Source organism: Dipodomys merriami, unplaced genomic scaffold (assembly GCF_024711535.1).
Source record: "Dipodomys merriami isolate MVZ:Mamm:240054 unplaced genomic scaffold, mDipMer1.0.p SCAF_10, whole genome shotgun sequence".
Lineage (NCBI taxonomy): Eukaryota > Metazoa > Chordata > Mammalia > Rodentia > Heteromyidae > Dipodomys > Dipodomys merriami.
Genome location: NW_027202271.1, coordinates 15,363,555 through 15,380,415, shown reverse-complemented (window position 1 = coordinate 15,380,415; position 16,861 = coordinate 15,363,555). Strand labels below are relative to the sequence as shown.

Sequence of the window (16,861 nt, the reverse complement as noted above, 5' to 3'; positions counted from 1 at the left end):
ACATTTAATTAATTGATATAAATTTGTTTATCATAGTTGCAAGATAGAAAATGTTAAAAGAAATTGGAGAAATATAGAATACCAATCGGAAAGATCGCAGCACCGAAAGCCCCTCCACGTCTGCTAGACCCAGTTCCATTAAACTGAGGGAGACAATAAATCCGTCAAAAATGTTCCAACCTTCTTGGAAATAATAGTAGGGATCCATGGCTATGAGCTTCAGGAACATTTCTGCTGTGAAAATTCCAGTGAAAACCTGAAGAAGGCAGGTGGTGAAGAAAAGAAATAACAGGGAGAAGATGCTTTTATCATCTTGGGATACAACATGTCCAAGAAACCTAGGAGCCAGATGTCCTAAGAGCACCTAACACGAGGCAGGAAAGCCTCAGTATCCTCTTACAGAGGTCCTCAGGCCCAAAGTCTTTATCTTTGTTACTAGAACCACCCAATTCATGCTGTTCAAAGGGTACTTAAAACAACAACAACAACAACTATCTAAGCAATGCTAATAGTACACAAGGCTGCCTGATTGTTTTAAAGGGCCAGAAGTCATCTGAATGTATATGCTTGGTATGATTGCTTTTCTAAAAAAAATAAGTCTCATAGAAACAGAGTATAGCTAATGGCCACAGAGGCTGGGTGAGCAAGGGGTAGGGAGTAAGGGAGCAGAGAGTGAGGGTGGGATAGAATGATCAGAGAGTATAATCTTTGGCTAGAATGAAGTTCTGGTGCTCTATTTTTATGGTAGAGTGACTATTATTACCAACAATGTATCCTGTATTCCAAAATAGCGAGGATTTTTCAATGTTCTCATTGCAGACATAAGATGAATGATGGAGGCAAGGGATATGGTAATTATGCTAAATTGACCATTACATAATATTTACATGTATTGAAACATTACATTGTATCCTATAAACATGTACAATTATACGTCATTTAAAAGTAAAATGAAACCTACAGAAAAAGGTCACACATACCATAATTAAATCAGAAATACACAGTTTTATGTTTTGTTGTTATTTTTTAAACCAATCTTGGGGCTTGAACTCAGGGCTTGGGTGTTGTCCCTGAGCTTTGGTCAAGGCTAGCACTCAATCATGAGCCACAACTTCATTTCTAGCCTTTTTGGTAGTTGATTGTAGACAAGAGTCTCACAGACTTTCCTACCTAGGCTGGCTTCAAACCATATAATCTCAATGCGGGGTGCTGGTGGCTCACGCCTGTAATCCTAACTATTCAGGAGGCTAAAATCTGAGGATCAAGGTTCAAAGCTAGCTCAGGCAAGAAAGACTCCAATTACCACCAGAAAAAAGTGGCGTTGTGGCTTAAAGTGGTACAGTGTTAGCCTTGAGTGAAAAAGCTCAGGGACAACATCCAGGCCCTGAGTTCAAAACCCACGACTAACCAAGAAAAAACCCTAACCCCCCCTCCCCCCAAAAAATCCCACAAATCCTTAGATCTTACCCTCTTGAGTAGCTAGAAGTATAGTGAGCCATTGATTCCTGGCTTTAGAAATACACTGTTTTATTTGTGATTTGGCATTACATGTCTTCCCAAACCTAGACATATATTGCAAGAATCCTTTTAAGCCATAAAAGCTACTGAATATTATAAAAAATCATTACTTTATACATAATTGTCATTTTTACACATATCCTGAGTTTTTCAAATGCATATACATATGGGTCTAACTTTCCTATTTACCATGATTTCATCTATGTTGCTACATAGTCTTCCTAATTCTCATATTTGTTGCCCAAATATTTTACTGGATAAGTATATCCAGTAAATTTTGGAGATTTTGGTGCTTCCTTCTGATTTTTTCAGTATGGTAACAAACAATGTAAATGTTGGGTTTATAGCTTATTGCATGCAAGAATGACTTCTTCCTATCTCTCATTCTGTCTGACAGCACCTCCCACTTCCCACTTCCCACTTCTGTCTTTCAGGCCATAGCATTTCAGGTATCATGCTGGAGGAAAAGGTCAAATCCCAGGGTGCTTGTAATGACCATTAGCCTCATTCTAGGTTACCCACACAAGAGCTTGAACTGAATATTACATTTTTAGAGACAATATCTTATCCATTAGGCCTTTTATTTTTGTTGGTTGTGGGGCTTGAACTCAGCTCAAGGCTAGCGCTTTACCACTTGAGCCACAGCGCCACTTCCATTTTCCTGAGTGGTTTAATGGAGATAAGAGTTTCATGGACTTTCCTGCCTTTGAACTGTGATCCTCAGATCTTAGCTTCCTGAATAGCCAGGATTACAGGTGTGAGCCACCAACGCCTGGGTATCCATTAGGTCCGGGTATCCATTAGGTTTTTAAACTGCTGTGTTCTGCCGGGCGCCAGTGGCTCACGCCTGTAATCCTAGCAACTCAGGAGGCTGAGATCTAAGCATGGAGGTTCAAAGCCAGCCCAGGCAGGAAAGTCCATGAGACTCTTATCTCCAATAAACCACTAGAAAACCAGAAGTGGCACTATGGCTCAAGTGGTAGAGCGCTCACCTTGAGCTGAAGAGCTGAGGGACAGCACTCAAGCCCAGAGTTCAAGCCCCATGACCAATAAAAAACAAAAATCCTGCTGTGCTCTATTTGGAAGAAAGCCTGATACAAGTGCTAGAAGCTAAGGAGGGAAGCAGGGAACCTAGTAGGGTGCAGCCCCAGCTGGGGAGTTGGTACTTGAGGAGGGACAAGGTTCCATTGTAGAGGAGCAGCTTGGCATATGCTATCAGCACTAAGGGTTGTTAAAGATGCAATGCTTAAAATGCATAAAATGGCCACACTGCACAAGTACGGGGCCTAAGTGGGACGGGAGGGGTACATGTTGGAAGCAGTATGGTTGCTGGCAGAGTGGGAGCAGAAGCAGGGCAAAGATCCACACAGAGGAGGATCCATGAGTGGGGTGGGAAGGGACCCCACAGAGGAAGATTCAATGTGGGTATCAAAGCCTGAATGGGGTAAGGAAGGTGACCACTCAGAGTAGTGGCCCACTGAGGGACATGAGTGTCCAGGAGAGTGAGGAGGATGTGGACTGAACCAGAGGGAAGGAAGGCCTATAGAGAGAGCTCCTGGAGAGTGGTAAGGACAGTGTTCACACAGACAGGTGGTGGCCTTTGCAGAGTGTAGAGAAGTGCCTTGGCATAGGAGTCAGGGTCCAGGCAGAATGAGGAGAGCTTCTGTGCTGGGAAAAGCCTCTGTAGAGTGAGGAGAGCTCCATGCAGGAGAGGGCTCCCTGTGATGTTTCAAGAGTCAAGTGGGGTAGAAGAAAACAAGGATGGGGGGGGTCTGGGATAGGCTGCCAGAGGCTGAGAAGTTTGAGAGGCATCCATGGGGGGTAGTGGTGAAGATGCTGAGGGGGCATGTAGCATGTGTGACTTAAGGGTTCCAGGCATGGGGAGTTACAAATATAGGAAAAAAAGAAAAGGAGAAAGAACCCTGTGTGCAGGACTTGCATGGAGGTGATAGCATCCCTTCAAGCTTGTTACTACATACAGCCAGGAGCTCCCTACTGAAAAGGTTGTATGTTTCTCCAATCAGTAATCACATTCAGATTCTAGATCTTGACATTAAAATACTATTTTCCATAAAAGAATGAGGACTTCTTGAGAATGGCTGATTCCAGGAAAAAATGCAAAACTAGCCTGGAATATCTTGTGATACCAAAAAACAAGGAAGGGATGAGGATATTGTCAAGACATAGAAACCAGGTTGAAGGACTGATGGCTAAATCAGGTAGTTTAAGCATCAAAATAAATGGCTCAGGGGCTGGGAATATGGCTCAGTGGTAGAGTGCTTGCCTAGCATGCATGAAGCCCTGGTTAGATTCCTCAGTAACACATAAACAGAAAAGTTGGAAGTTGTGCTGTGGCTCAAGTGGCAGGGCTCTAACCTTGAGGACAGTGCTCAGACCGAGTTCAAGCCCTAGGACTGGCAAAAAAAAAAAAAAAAAAAAAAAAAAAAAGGCTGAAACTATGAGTCTATACTGAAATAAATAAAAGAATAAAAGTTAAATGGGATATTTAGATAGTATCTTCCCTAAAGATACGTATTAATTATAATGCCAAAGACAGAATAAATGAGTAGCATTTTGTTGTTGTTCTGGTCCTTGAGGTTGAACCCAGGGTCTGTGCTTGGTTTTGCTCAAGGCTAGCACTCTACCACTGAAGCCACAGCTCTACATTTGGCTTTTTGGTGGTTAATTAGAGATAAGAGTCTTAAGGATTTTGCTGCCCAGTCTGACGTCAAACTGTGATCTTTAGATCTCAGCCTTCTAAGTAGCAAGGATTACAGGTGTGAGAGATTGGTTCTTGGCTAAATAGTTTTTTTGTTTTTTATTTTTGTTTTTTGTCACTCATGGGGTTTGAACTCAGGGTTTGGGCCCTATCCCTGAGCTTTTTTGCTCAAGACTAGAGCTCTTCCACTTTTAACCATGGCTCTACTTCTGGTTTTTAGGTAGTTAATTGGAGATAAGGGTCTCACAAACTTTTCTGCTCAGGCTGACTCTGAACCATGAGATCTCAGACTCCTAACTAGCTAGGATTACAGGCATGAGCCACTAGCACCCAGCTTTTGAATAACATTTATTTTATTTTATTTTATTTTTGTCGGTTGTGGGGCTGAACTCTGAGCCTCAGCGCTATCCCTCAGCTCTTCAGCTCAAGGCTAGAGCTCTTCCACTTGAGCCACAACACCACTTCCAGCTTTTTTCTGCTTATGTGGTGCTGAGGAATCAAACCCAGGGCCTCATGCATGTGAGGCAAGCACTCTACCACTGAGCCACCTTCCCAGCCCCTTGAATAACATTTTTGAAATTTTATATGTATATATTTTTTGCCAGTCCTGGGACTTGAACTCAGGGCCTGGGTACTGTCCCTGAGCTTCTTTTGCTCAAGGCTAGCACTCTACCACTTGGGCCATAGTGTCATTTCCAGCTTTTTCTGTTTATGTGTTACTGAGGAATCAAACCCAGGGCTTCATGCATGCTAGGCAAGCACTCTACCACTAAGCCACATTCCCAGCCTGTTTTTTTTTAAAATTATTTTTAAGTAGTTGTACAAAGGGGTTACCATTTAACTTGTGAATAGCATTTTTTTTTATTATAGAAAAAGTAACTATACAAGGAGAACCCTGATAAATACTATCCTAACCAAGTGATCAAATCCAGCCAGGGGACAAATGGAAAATGGAATAAGAACAAGATAGCCTAACTCAAGTGATATGCCAACCAGTGTGTAAGCCATGTGTAATCATGAAGAAGATCACACTGCCCCAAACTGAGGGAATTCTACAAAATAACTGACATATAATCTGTAACATTAAGGTCATGGAAGCTAAGGAATTCTGTGCTGAAGAAAATGTTTTCAGAATAAGAACAAATTTAAATATGTTAGTTATTAAGACTTAAGGTAGAAATTGTGTATGTGCATGTGTTTAAGTGAGTGAGTGAGTGAGTGAGAGAGAGAGAGAGAGAGAGAGAGAGAGAGAGAGAGAGAGAGAGAGAGAAGGGAGAGAGAAAAAGAGAGAGAGAGAAACATTGGGCAGAGATCATTTTGAAATTAAATGTGAACATAGTTCTCATGGTGCAACTCCTAAGGAATAATGAGGCCCAGATGACCTAGCAGGAGTGAGGATCCAGTCTTGGACCATATAAAGCCCACGAAATCATCTGGTACATATAGGATAGACAAGTATGTTTTATGTTGACTGCCTATATTGGTACTTTTGTATGGCCTGAAAATGATGTTATGTATCCAAATAACCTTTGACAGAAAAATCATTCCCTACCCCTGACAGAGGATTATTTCCAACTAACTCCTTACTATGGATCAAAATTTAATTACCTTCTGATTTTTGTATTAAAGGAAAACAGATTATATCCAATCATAACTATTTGACTTCAGGATACACTATGTAATCTGTTTTTTTTAAAACTGCATACTTATCTTCTAAATAACATAATAAACACATGACTGAAGCTAACATTAAAATATGTTTGGCATAGCTTAACTAATGGCAGAAACTGGATGATGGCCCAGAATTTGGATGTAGAGAGAAAACAGTGGAATTAAGAAACTTCCCATAAATAGTTCCCATATGGATAAGTATGATCCAACAATGCAGCAACCACACAGAGATTAATACACTAGAATGATTCTTTATCTTGGAGTGGTTGTTCTTAAGGTGAAAGGGGAGTGACTTTTTGGAGCAATGCAGGAATTCATGTGAGAAACAGAATGAAAAACAAAACAAAACAAACAAAACAAAAAAACCCCCCAGAAGTCCTTGGCTCAGGGTGCTGAAACCAACCCACTGTCCCTTGTCTCCCATTCTGTCACCACAGTTGGTTTCCTGCCAATAGCTCCTAAATGACGTCTTCAAAGTTCTGCAGAAAAGAGGAAACAGCCAAGAGATCACAACAGTAAGCAGAAGCAGCTGGTACTGTGGCATATGTGGGAGCATTTGTCTTCCAATTAACTATTACTTTCTTGTCAACTGAACTCCGGCTTCCCATACAGAACATGATAGGGTATAGGCAGAACATATTCAAATCATAACATCAGGAGAAAGAACGCCATCTTACCAGATTTCCTACAGTCAGGACATGTTCAAACTGTGGTGTCATAGGGTGGTGCTCCATGGCCATGAACAGTGTATTTAGAACAATGCAGATGGTGATGGCTAAGTCCACAAAAGGGTCCATAACAATCAAGTTCACAATCTCTTTCAGCTTTATCCAGTAGGGATGACATTCCCAGATGAGGAAAGTATTGGCAAACTTATACCAGCACGGTGGGCACTTTCTCTGAGACTCTTCTAACTCTGGAGTAAGGAAAGAACAAAGATGGTCCTCAATCAAAAAGAGAAAATGAAAGGGATATGCAGTATGGTCCTCTGGTTAGGTTATTATCTTATTACTAGGTGAATAAAGGCTGCTTGAGTGCTGACAATCTTCAGTGATTCCTTTTATGTTAGAGAAGAGCAAGTCACACTTCCCTCTCCATAATAGTCTAGCTATGAATAAGACTCAATTCACCATTATCGGGACAGAACATGGTTAGTTTCACCTCTGGAGCCTGACTTTCTGGTTCAACTGGCTTAGTACTCAAAAGTGGCATGATCTCAGGTAAGGTAACTGAATTCTCTATGCCTTATTGTCTTGTATGTAAAAAAAGGAACTGATTTTTTTGGGGGGGTGGGGGGGTTTGCCAGTCCTGAGTCTTAAACAGGCTTTGGGTGCTGTCTCTGAGCTTTTGTGCTCAAGGCTAGCACTCTATCACTTGAGCCACAGCCCTGCTTTGGGAGTTGTTTTTTTTTTTTTGGAGATAAGAGACCCAGGACCTTTCTTGCTTTAGCTGACTTCAAACCATTGGCCCTCTGATCTCAGCCTCCTGAGAAGCTAGGATTACTGGTGTAAGCCACTGGTACCCAGCAAAGGCATTTTTTCCCCCAGTCCTGGGGCTTGAACTCAGGACCTGGGCATTATCCCTGAGATTCTTTTGCTCAAGGCTAGTACTGTACCACTTGAGCCACAGTGCCACTTTGGGCTTTTTCTGTGTATGTGGTACTGAGGAATTGAACCTGGGGATTCATGCATGCTAGGCAAGCACTCTATCACAAAGCCATAGTCCCAGCCAGGCAATAATTTTTTTATTATTTTTATTTTTTATAGATTTGAGCACTGAAGTTCAGGTCACAAGGTTATGACTTTAAGGGAAGCTGGGCACTGGTGGTTCACACCTATAATCCTAGCTACTCAGTAGGCTAAGATCTGAGGGTCATGGTTCAAAGCCAGTCCAGGCAAGAAAGTTTGTGAGACTCTTCTCTCTAATAAAGCACCAAAAAAGCTGGAAGTGGGGCTATAGCTCAAGTGGTAGAGTGCTAGCCTTGAACACAAAGGTCAGGGACAGTATCCAGGCCCTGAGTTTAAGTCCCAGGGCTAGCACACACACAAAAAGAACAAGAATTAAAGGAGAAGATGTATGCAAACTAGCCAGCAGCACAGTGCCTGGCACATGGTAAGGTTCACTAAAAAATAAATATTGTATTTTGCATGATAATATTAATTTTCCCTTTGCTTTATCTCCTTGGGAAACTGCATGTAGACCCCTTCCCTTTTGTTCTCTCTCAGTGCAAGACTGCTACTCAGCCCTCTCTAGAAGTCCCTGCCCAGCACCTGTCACCTGTAACCTCCAGGTGACAGGTCACAGGCAGTGGTGGGTCAGCAGGAGGTCCCCCAGGCTCTGAGATCACTTCCTCATCTGCTCCAGTTACATTTTCTCTCTCTTCCCTATCTAATCTCTCTCTGTCATTAGTTTGAGCTGCTACTTGCTACACCCTACTCTAGAGTATGGGCCCAGCAGTTTGGCTCTCCCAAACAAACACTTTTCTGTAGCTACTCAAGTGGCTAAGATCTGAGGATCACTGTTCAAAGCCAGCCCAGGCATGAAAGTCTGTGAGACTCTTTTTTTTTTTTTTTCTGGGTCCTGTTGTGGGGCCTGAACTCTGGGCCTGGGTGCTGTCCCTCAGCTCTTCAGCTTCAGGCTAGCATTCTACCACTTGAGCCACAGCACCACTTCTGGCTTTTTTCTTTTTGCTTGTGTGGTGCTGAGGAATCGAACCCAGGGCCTCATGCATGCAAGGCAAGCACTCTACCACTGAGCCACGTTCCCAGCCCCAGTTCTTATCACCAATTAACCACCAGAAAACCAGAAGTGACACTGTGGTTCAAGTGGTAGAGGGCTAGAACTGAAAAGCTGAGGGATAGCACTCAGGCCTAGAGCTCAAGCCCCAAGACAAAATAACAAAAACAAAAACAAAAAAAACCCAGCAACAAAACAAAGCAAAACAACAAAGCACAGAGGCTTGTATGTACCTGTAGGTTCTAGATATTTGCTAAATAAATGAGTTTGAGCAAATTACTTCAATTTGCTGAATTAAACAAACTACAGTGGCTGTGCAGTCCTCAGAATATCTCAGGAGAGAGTAAGTGCTGTGGAAATACTTGCTATTATTATCTGTATCAACAGAAAAGGTGTCGTCAGCTAGCCATCACATGAAATATATCTATTACAGTCTCAAAATGGTACAGGTTACTGGCCCCACTTTCAGTGAGTTTGCAGTTTACATCTAGGTTAGCAATATAAGCTTCATTCCTTTCTCCTTTTCATCTATTCTTCTTCTCCCTTATTGCTTTTTTCTGAGCTTCTTCTTCCTCTTTTTTCTTCTTTCCTTTTTAGTCTTCTTTGTCTTACCCTTTGTCTCTATCTCTTCTAAAAGCAGAGCCTAGCTGGGTGACAGTGGCTCCTGTCTGTAATCCTAGCTACTTAGGAGGCTGAGATCTGAGGATTGTGGTTCAAAGCCAGCTGGGGAAGGAAAGTCCATTAGACTCTTGTTTTGTTTTTGGGTCTTCAGCTCAAGGCTAGTGCTCTACTACTTGAGCCACAGTGCCACTTCTGGCTTTTTTCTTTTTATTTACGTGGTACTGAGGAATCAAACCCAGGGCCTCAGGCATGCAAGGCAAGCGCTCTACCACTGAGCTACCTTCCCAGCCCCAACTCTTGTTTTTTATTGTTGGTGATGGGGCTTGAACTTGGGGCCCGGGCACTGTCCATGAGCTCTTACGCTCAAGGCTAGTGCCCTACCACTTTGAGCTACAACGCCACTTCCAGAGTTACGAGGCTCATGGACTTTTCTCTCCAGGCTGGCTTTGAACTGTGATCTGAGGATCACAGCCTTTTGAGTAGCCAGGATTACATATGTGAGCCACCAGTGCCTGGCTCTGTGAGACTCTTATCTCCAATAAATTACTCAGAAATTTATTTACTCAGAAATTTAGCTGGAAGTGAAACTGTAGCTCAAGTGGTAGAATGCTACTCTTCCCCCCTCCCCACTTTGGCCAGTCCTGGGACTTGAACTTAGGCCTGGGCACTGTCCCTGAGCTTCTTTTGCTCAAGGTTAGCACCCTGCCACTTAAGCCACAGAGCCACTTCCAGCTTTCTTTTTTTTTTCTTTTTTGTTAATCATGGGCCTGAATTCTGGGTCTGGGTGCTGTCCCTTAGCCGTTTAGCTCAGTGCTAGTGCTCTACCATTTTGAGCCATAGTGCCACTTCCAGCTTTTTTTCTGCTTACCCAGGGCTTCATGCATGCAAGGCCCTCTTCCCAGTCCCTCACTCCCCCAGCTTTTTTTCTACGTATGTGGTACTTGGGTATCAAACTCAGGGCTTCATACATGCTAGGCAAACATTCTACCACTATGCCACAATCCCAGCCCAGAATGATAGTCTTGAGCACAAAGAAGCTCATGGACAGTGCCCAGCCCTGAGTTCAAGCCCCAGGATTAGCAGGAGGGGGGGAGGGGAGGGAATCAGAGCCTATTTTTTTTTTTTTCAAACAAGACCTCATTTGGACTCCAACATAAAACACAGAAGCTAAGAACTGTTTTAAATAAAGCAAAAAATAGGAGCCCAGTCCAGTCAATAGGCTTCTTGTTCAAACCTCCAGAGTCCTAAGACTCTCAGCACACAGACAGAAATCATTGTATTAGATCATGTCTCAACATGAGATTAAAAGGAATGACTGGAGGGCACGAGCAGAGAACCACTCAGCCAGCAGTCATACCAACCCCGGCACCAGACTTCTATGGGACTGACTCTCACAGATTCCCTCCTGCTGACAAAATCAAAATAATTTAGGGAATAAAGAAAGTTTCCCAACATTTCCAAGATGACGGTCATAAATCACTCTCCTTTCCCTTTCTCCACCCAGCTGGATGGTGCCCATGGTGATGGCTTTATTTTAGATGGGGTGGTTTTAGTTGGGTATCTGATTGGCTCCCTGGTTGCTAAGAAAATGGTTGCCGTGGTTTTTCAGATTCAAGGGCCACAGTAAGCGACACGTAGGAGTTTGCGTGGGAAAGGAAGTCTGTGAAGAAAATTTGCTTTGGCTTCTTCCTTATAGAACTCCCTCCTTTCCCAAGGTAAATTTAGTTTTCTTCCCTAAAAAAGAAAATGAAAAGGTTTTCTTATTTCCATAAATTCTTATAGTACATATTTGGAAATTTGGTTCCATTCCCTTTTTTTTAATCTCCGCCCTTCTCCAAATGTCTACAGATTACAGACGTGGAAGTTGAAGCCCTGACTGTTCACATTTCTGACAGATGACACAATTATGATGGTTTACAATGCACTAGGCTCCAAGTCTTGCCAGACAATAGGGGGTTTTCCTACTCTTGGAGCATCAAGAAGATATCCACAAGGACACTAAGTATCTCCCATCCACACTTACTGAGAAGGGGCAACCCTTGGGATAATCTGTTCCACAGAAATAGAGCATGTAGAGCTTTTAAGAGCTAGAAAAGATCATTAGGAGAACAGGGAGGTTAATTTATTCATTTTTGAGATAGCTGCGGGGGGGGGGGGGCGGTAAGAGTTCTTGCTGTTACTCATGCTGGTCTTACACTCATGGACCCAAGTGATCCCTCCTACTTCAGTCTCTCTAGGACTACAAGTGGCGCCACCAAGCTTGGTGCATAAGAAGATAGAAAACAAGGACTGAAAATTGTCACCAGCCCTGCATGCTCAGATGGTGAAGTATTTGGTCTGAGAGAATAGGTGAACATAAGGAGTCTAAAGATTTATGGGGCTCCTACTTTACTTCTGGACATTTTTGGAGATATTTATGCAGGGGAACCTCATGGACATTGGAAACTTTTTAGAGAGGGACTAGTAAGTCACCAAGATGGCAAGATGGTAGCTTTAGTGGACTAAAGGGTTTTTGAAGAGAAGGGTTTTTCTCAACTCAATTCAACAATTTCTAAGTACCTACATGTGCTGTGCTCTGGGAGTTCTGTCCTGAAGAATCCTCAACCTCACTGAGTCCACACTTGCACAGGAAATGCAGATACTTGATGAGTAATTGTACTACTGATCCTGATGCTTGTAAATAAATAGTGGTAAAAGACCTGTAGTCCTTCCCTCTAGGCAAGTCTCAACTGTTTTACATGAGAATAAATAACACCAAGTACCATCACTAACTCCACATTCTTCCTCGCCCAGTTCTTTCCCTTTCTTCCATAGCTTTACTGAGTAATGAGTACCCTACCCACTATGGCTCCTGAACATTCCCAAGTTTAATGGTTCTGTTTGGAGTAAATGTGGCGGAGTTTATTGGATGCTGCTGAATGTGTTTGCAACAGAATGGTATGAGGTGGAGAAGGCAGAGTTTTCTCATTAATGGATTCTGGAATTCTCTACAGTGGTTTCTAGGTATGTATGAATCTGCTTTCTCGAATAAATAAATAAATAAATAAATGTACTAAGATAACATCAGCATTTCCTAACTGCAAGTCTGGAAATCAGAAACAATGGTTCGTTCAATGATGGTTTTTAATGTACCAAGTAACAAATACAAAGGAACCTATAGGTGGACATTTCTTAATGTCTTTTAATTCCTTTATATTATTCATTCATTACTCTGCTTATAACAGTTCCATCCCATCAGCTTTAAAGAAAGGAGTCAAAGACAAGGTAAGGGGACAGATATAGGCTCTGTAAAGCAGAAGCCTTGGGAAAGGAAAAATCTGGAAAGGCTACATATTCAGGAATATACAGCATCTGTCTTTATCACACAAGTGACTTTTCTTCCCCCTTCTTCCTTTTTTAATATGTATGCTGATGGGTGGAGGACAGGAGGAAAGAAGAAGAAAAGAGAATTTTAAGGTGGCCCAAAAGCTTGTAGCCAACAAAGCAGAAGAATGAAACTCTACAGCTTCCAGAAGGAACTATGTAACACCAACATTCTCCACTGTTCTAAGCAAAACTCAGCATGACAACATTGTTTGAGTATCTACTTCTATCAGACCCTATACTAGGCCACTGTGACAATCAATAAATAATTGCTGTATTGCATTTCCTGTTCTGACTTCACTGCCACTAATAGAATGTACCTGTTGGAGGTTATTAGCTTTTTTTTTTATCAATTGCCATACATGCTTGTAGAGATTCTGTCTAGGTCTCCAAGTAAATAAAATTAACTTAAGTTCTTATGCTAGTGTTTCATAGTATGGAATTCTTAAAATCTGAAGTTATTTGCCTGCAATCTCCAAGTATAAGCCACAAGGCTTAAAGATGTTTCATCAGACACTGACCTCAATGGGAATGAAAGAAAGCTGGAAGTTGTTCAGGCAGTAAAAAGCAGTTTGCTGAACACTCTTTTTACTTGACACATTGTCAAGATTAGTGTAGCTACGGTATGGTCCAATTCCTTGACATATGTGGATACAAACATTCCTGGAGAATTCCTTCTTAGGAATTCTTAGGTATTCTCCCTCCACACACACAGTCATGTGTTGGGCTTTAAATGACTCAAAATATAATGTATTATACAGCTAGAAGATAATGTTGAGTCTATCTATTGAGGGATTCTGGCTAGTGCTCTGTTAGCCTGGCTATCTGAACTCTAACGGCCTATAGACTCAAACTAAAATGAATCAAATGAAGGAGACACAGGCAGAATTAATCAGAATTTCATGAGAAAAAAATTTACTGATTTTACATTCAAGAAGAGCCTGGGAGATGTGTGTGTGTGTGTATGTATGCTATCTATCTATCTATGACTCGAGAGAGGGCTGGTATATGTCAAGGGAACTGTGGTCTAAAGGAAAAAGCCTCAGGTGTTCCTCAATGTGCCATATTGTACCATGGAGAAACCACATGGCACAGAGAATTCAGCATTGACAGCAGTATCACTATAGACAGGCTAGGATTCCACAGTGGCTGCTCTTTCTCTGTGGCAAAAGCTCCTAAAGTAAGAAGGGTTTCAGAATACCTAGTCATACAGCAGATATATTTATGGGTATGTGGGGGTGTTTGGGAAAGGCAGAATTAGGTACAATCTTCCTTCAGGAAAAAAAAAATCAAAAGGGCTATAAGTACTTAGTAAAGAGAACTATGTTGTCAGGTAGAGGCCATGAAGGGGATTCCATCAGTGAACCTCCACGGTGCTTGGTCCTCATCCCCTGATGTCTCACAACACCCAATCAGCTCCTCATCATGATTACTTGGGCCTCTCCAGACCCTGCAGCTCATTCTCTGCATTTCCTTCAATTTCTTATTTATCTGTATATGATGCTGGCAGGAGAGCTGAATCCTTATTTGATTCTTTGCACATGGCTTCTAGAAGAGAGATTCTGTGACCTTGTTTTCTATAATCAGTAAGATCTATTCCAAAAGTGCAGAGGCAGTTTTTTCTTTTTTTCAAAACTCATGCCAAGGGACAAGAGTTACATTTACCACACACACACAACATATTTACATCTCAGCAGCTCAGACTTATATCACAGGCTACATACCTTCTACCAGTGTATTTGTAACAACACTCATTATACTGTTGATTCTGTCCTTCCGCCCATAGGAGGCCAATTGGTCCATGGAAACTAAAAGAGATCCAGGGCCTTTCTTCTTAATTTCCACTTCAGTTGTTGCCTATAAAATAAATAAACCAATAAAAAAAGTGAGAAAACTTACAAACAAAAGGCTGGCTCTCACTGGACAAACAGTACGTATGTGAAGAATATATTATCAGCATTGCTTTTTAAAAATATTATTTGGCTCATGCCTGTAATCCTAGCTACTCAGGAGGCTGAGGTCTGAGGATCACAGTTTAAGCCAACCCAAGCAGCCCATTAGACTCTTATCTCCAATTAAGTACCAAAAAAGCCAATAAGTGGAGCTGTGGCTCAAGTGGTAGAGCACTAGCCTTTGGCACAAAAATTCAGGGACAGTTTCTAGGGCCTGAGTTCAAACCCCAGGACACACACACACACACACACACACACACACACACACACACACACACACACACACACACACCCTGATCTTACACACACACACACACACCCTGATCTTACACACACACACACACACCCTGATCTTACACACACACACACACACACACACACACACACACACACACACACACACACACCCTGATCTTACACACACACACACACACCCTGATCTTACACACACACACACACACCCTGATCTTACACACACACACACACACACACACACACACACACACACACACACACACACACACACACACACACACACACACACACACACCCTGATCTTATAACCCAGCCAGTTCATTAAGTGAATGAAATAAGCTGGCCATGAATGATGCTTAATTTTATACATAAGCAAGTCATTTAAGTTCATGAACTAAACAATCTGTCTGAGATTCAAATATTTCATTTGGTTATGTGGAAGCCTGGAATAGAAAGACTAGATTCCCTAGGGATATTGCCACCAAAGGAGACCTTAAGTGTTCCTGTCCTAGTCTCAAGCCCATATTATTTGGCTAGAATTAATCTATGTGCTAAAATAAGGAAAAATCATCTCTACCCAAAATTTCATGGAAGCTAAGTTCCTGATAACCTTGAGTATTAGATGTTGTTTCTTCCTTTGGTAGAAGTACCATCACTCTATTCCCTTTCTAAATGTCAGGCCAATTAAACATTAGACTAAATACTAGCAAGTTGGGGCTGAGAAGGTGGCTCAGTGGTAGAGTGCTTGCCTTGCATGCATGAGGCCCTGGGTTCGATTCCTCAGCACCACATAAGCAGAAAAAAGGAATTGAACAGTATAAATTAGGTTTACATTGAAGCAAATATCCAATTAAAGCCAAGGCAAATTTAGACACTCTTAGCCCTTAAATAAATCATCACAAATAACCTCTATCAAAGGCAAGGAAAATTTAAAAAAATACTAGCAAGTTAAAGTTCCTACTCCAAATCTCATCCTAGTCAGTATAAGAAGGTATGGTAAGATTTGGCATCTTAATGAAATACATTGCACCTTATGTTTATTTATGTTTGTGGTACTGGGGATTGAACCCAGGGCTTCCCACTTGGTAGATAAGAGCTGTACCACTAAAGGTATAGCCCCATATCATGTAGTTATCTTCCCACTTTACCATTTTGTTTTATGATTTAACCCACAATGTTCAAATTCCCAACAAAAAATAAAAAGTGTAGAATAGGTCACTGGATTGTTACAAAACCAAACTGTTACATGCTTTATCCCTAGACACAGTGGTTTGGTGAATTATAGCAAAGGGTTTCCGACTGTCCGACTTATATTGTGTGTGTGTGTGTGTGTGTGTGTGTGTGTGTGTGTGTGTGTGTGTGTGTGTGTGTGTGTGTGTGTGTGTGTGTGTGTGTGTGTGTGTGTGTGTGTGTGTGTGTGTGTGATATCAGATCAAGCTTGAAGCTTAAGACTGATTTTTGTAATATCCATGTTGTCTGTGGTACCATGTCATCAAGTAAACTTGGCTGCTCCTTCCACAGTGAAAGTAAGATGGTCACCATCCCTCAGAGCACAGGGAAGAGATATGTCTGTCTGAGACTAGAGAAATATATGTTTGGTCAGCACCAAAATGGCTGTTTTGCAAATAAAATACTCCAGGGAAGCCACATCAAAATGCCCTACTGACCTTCTACATGTTTATATTTTAATGACTGCACAAAAGAAAATTCCTAGGAGATGACAAGATTTGTGCTTTTTGTTTTTGTTTTTTTTGGGGTCAGACTTGGGGCTTGAATCGGGGCCTGGACACTGACCCTGAGCTCTTTCACTCAAGGCCACTTAAAGCTATGGCTCCACTTCCAGTTTTCTGGTGGTTAATTGGAGATAAGAGTCTCGTACATTTTCCTGCCTGGGCTGGTTTTGAACTGTGAACCTCAGATCTTAGCCTCCTGAGTAGCTAGGATTACAGGCATAAGCCACTGTTACCTGGGTGACAAGATTCATCTATCAAAGTGTTTCATCAACATTTGTTTGCTTACGGGAGAA

General features: G+C 41.9%; 1 protein-coding gene across 3 annotated transcripts in view; it reads right to left on the bottom strand.

Moving 5' to 3' along the window:
- The window catches only part of Scn8a (sodium voltage-gated channel alpha subunit 8), a 190,913-nt gene that overhangs the window by 39,909 nt on the left and 134,143 nt on the right, over positions 1 to 16,861 (bottom strand). For all 3 annotated transcript variants that reach the window (XM_070041359.1, XM_070041368.1, XM_070041351.1), the window contains exons 13-15: positions 14,353 to 14,485; positions 6,586 to 6,824; positions 83 to 256 (exon numbers count right to left, since the gene is read on the bottom strand). In XM_070041359.1, coding sequence (XP_069897460.1) covers positions 83 to 256; positions 6,586 to 6,824; positions 14,353 to 14,485 — 546 coding nt within the window. The remainder of the gene's footprint in view (positions 1 to 82; positions 257 to 6,585; positions 6,825 to 14,352; positions 14,486 to 16,861) is intronic.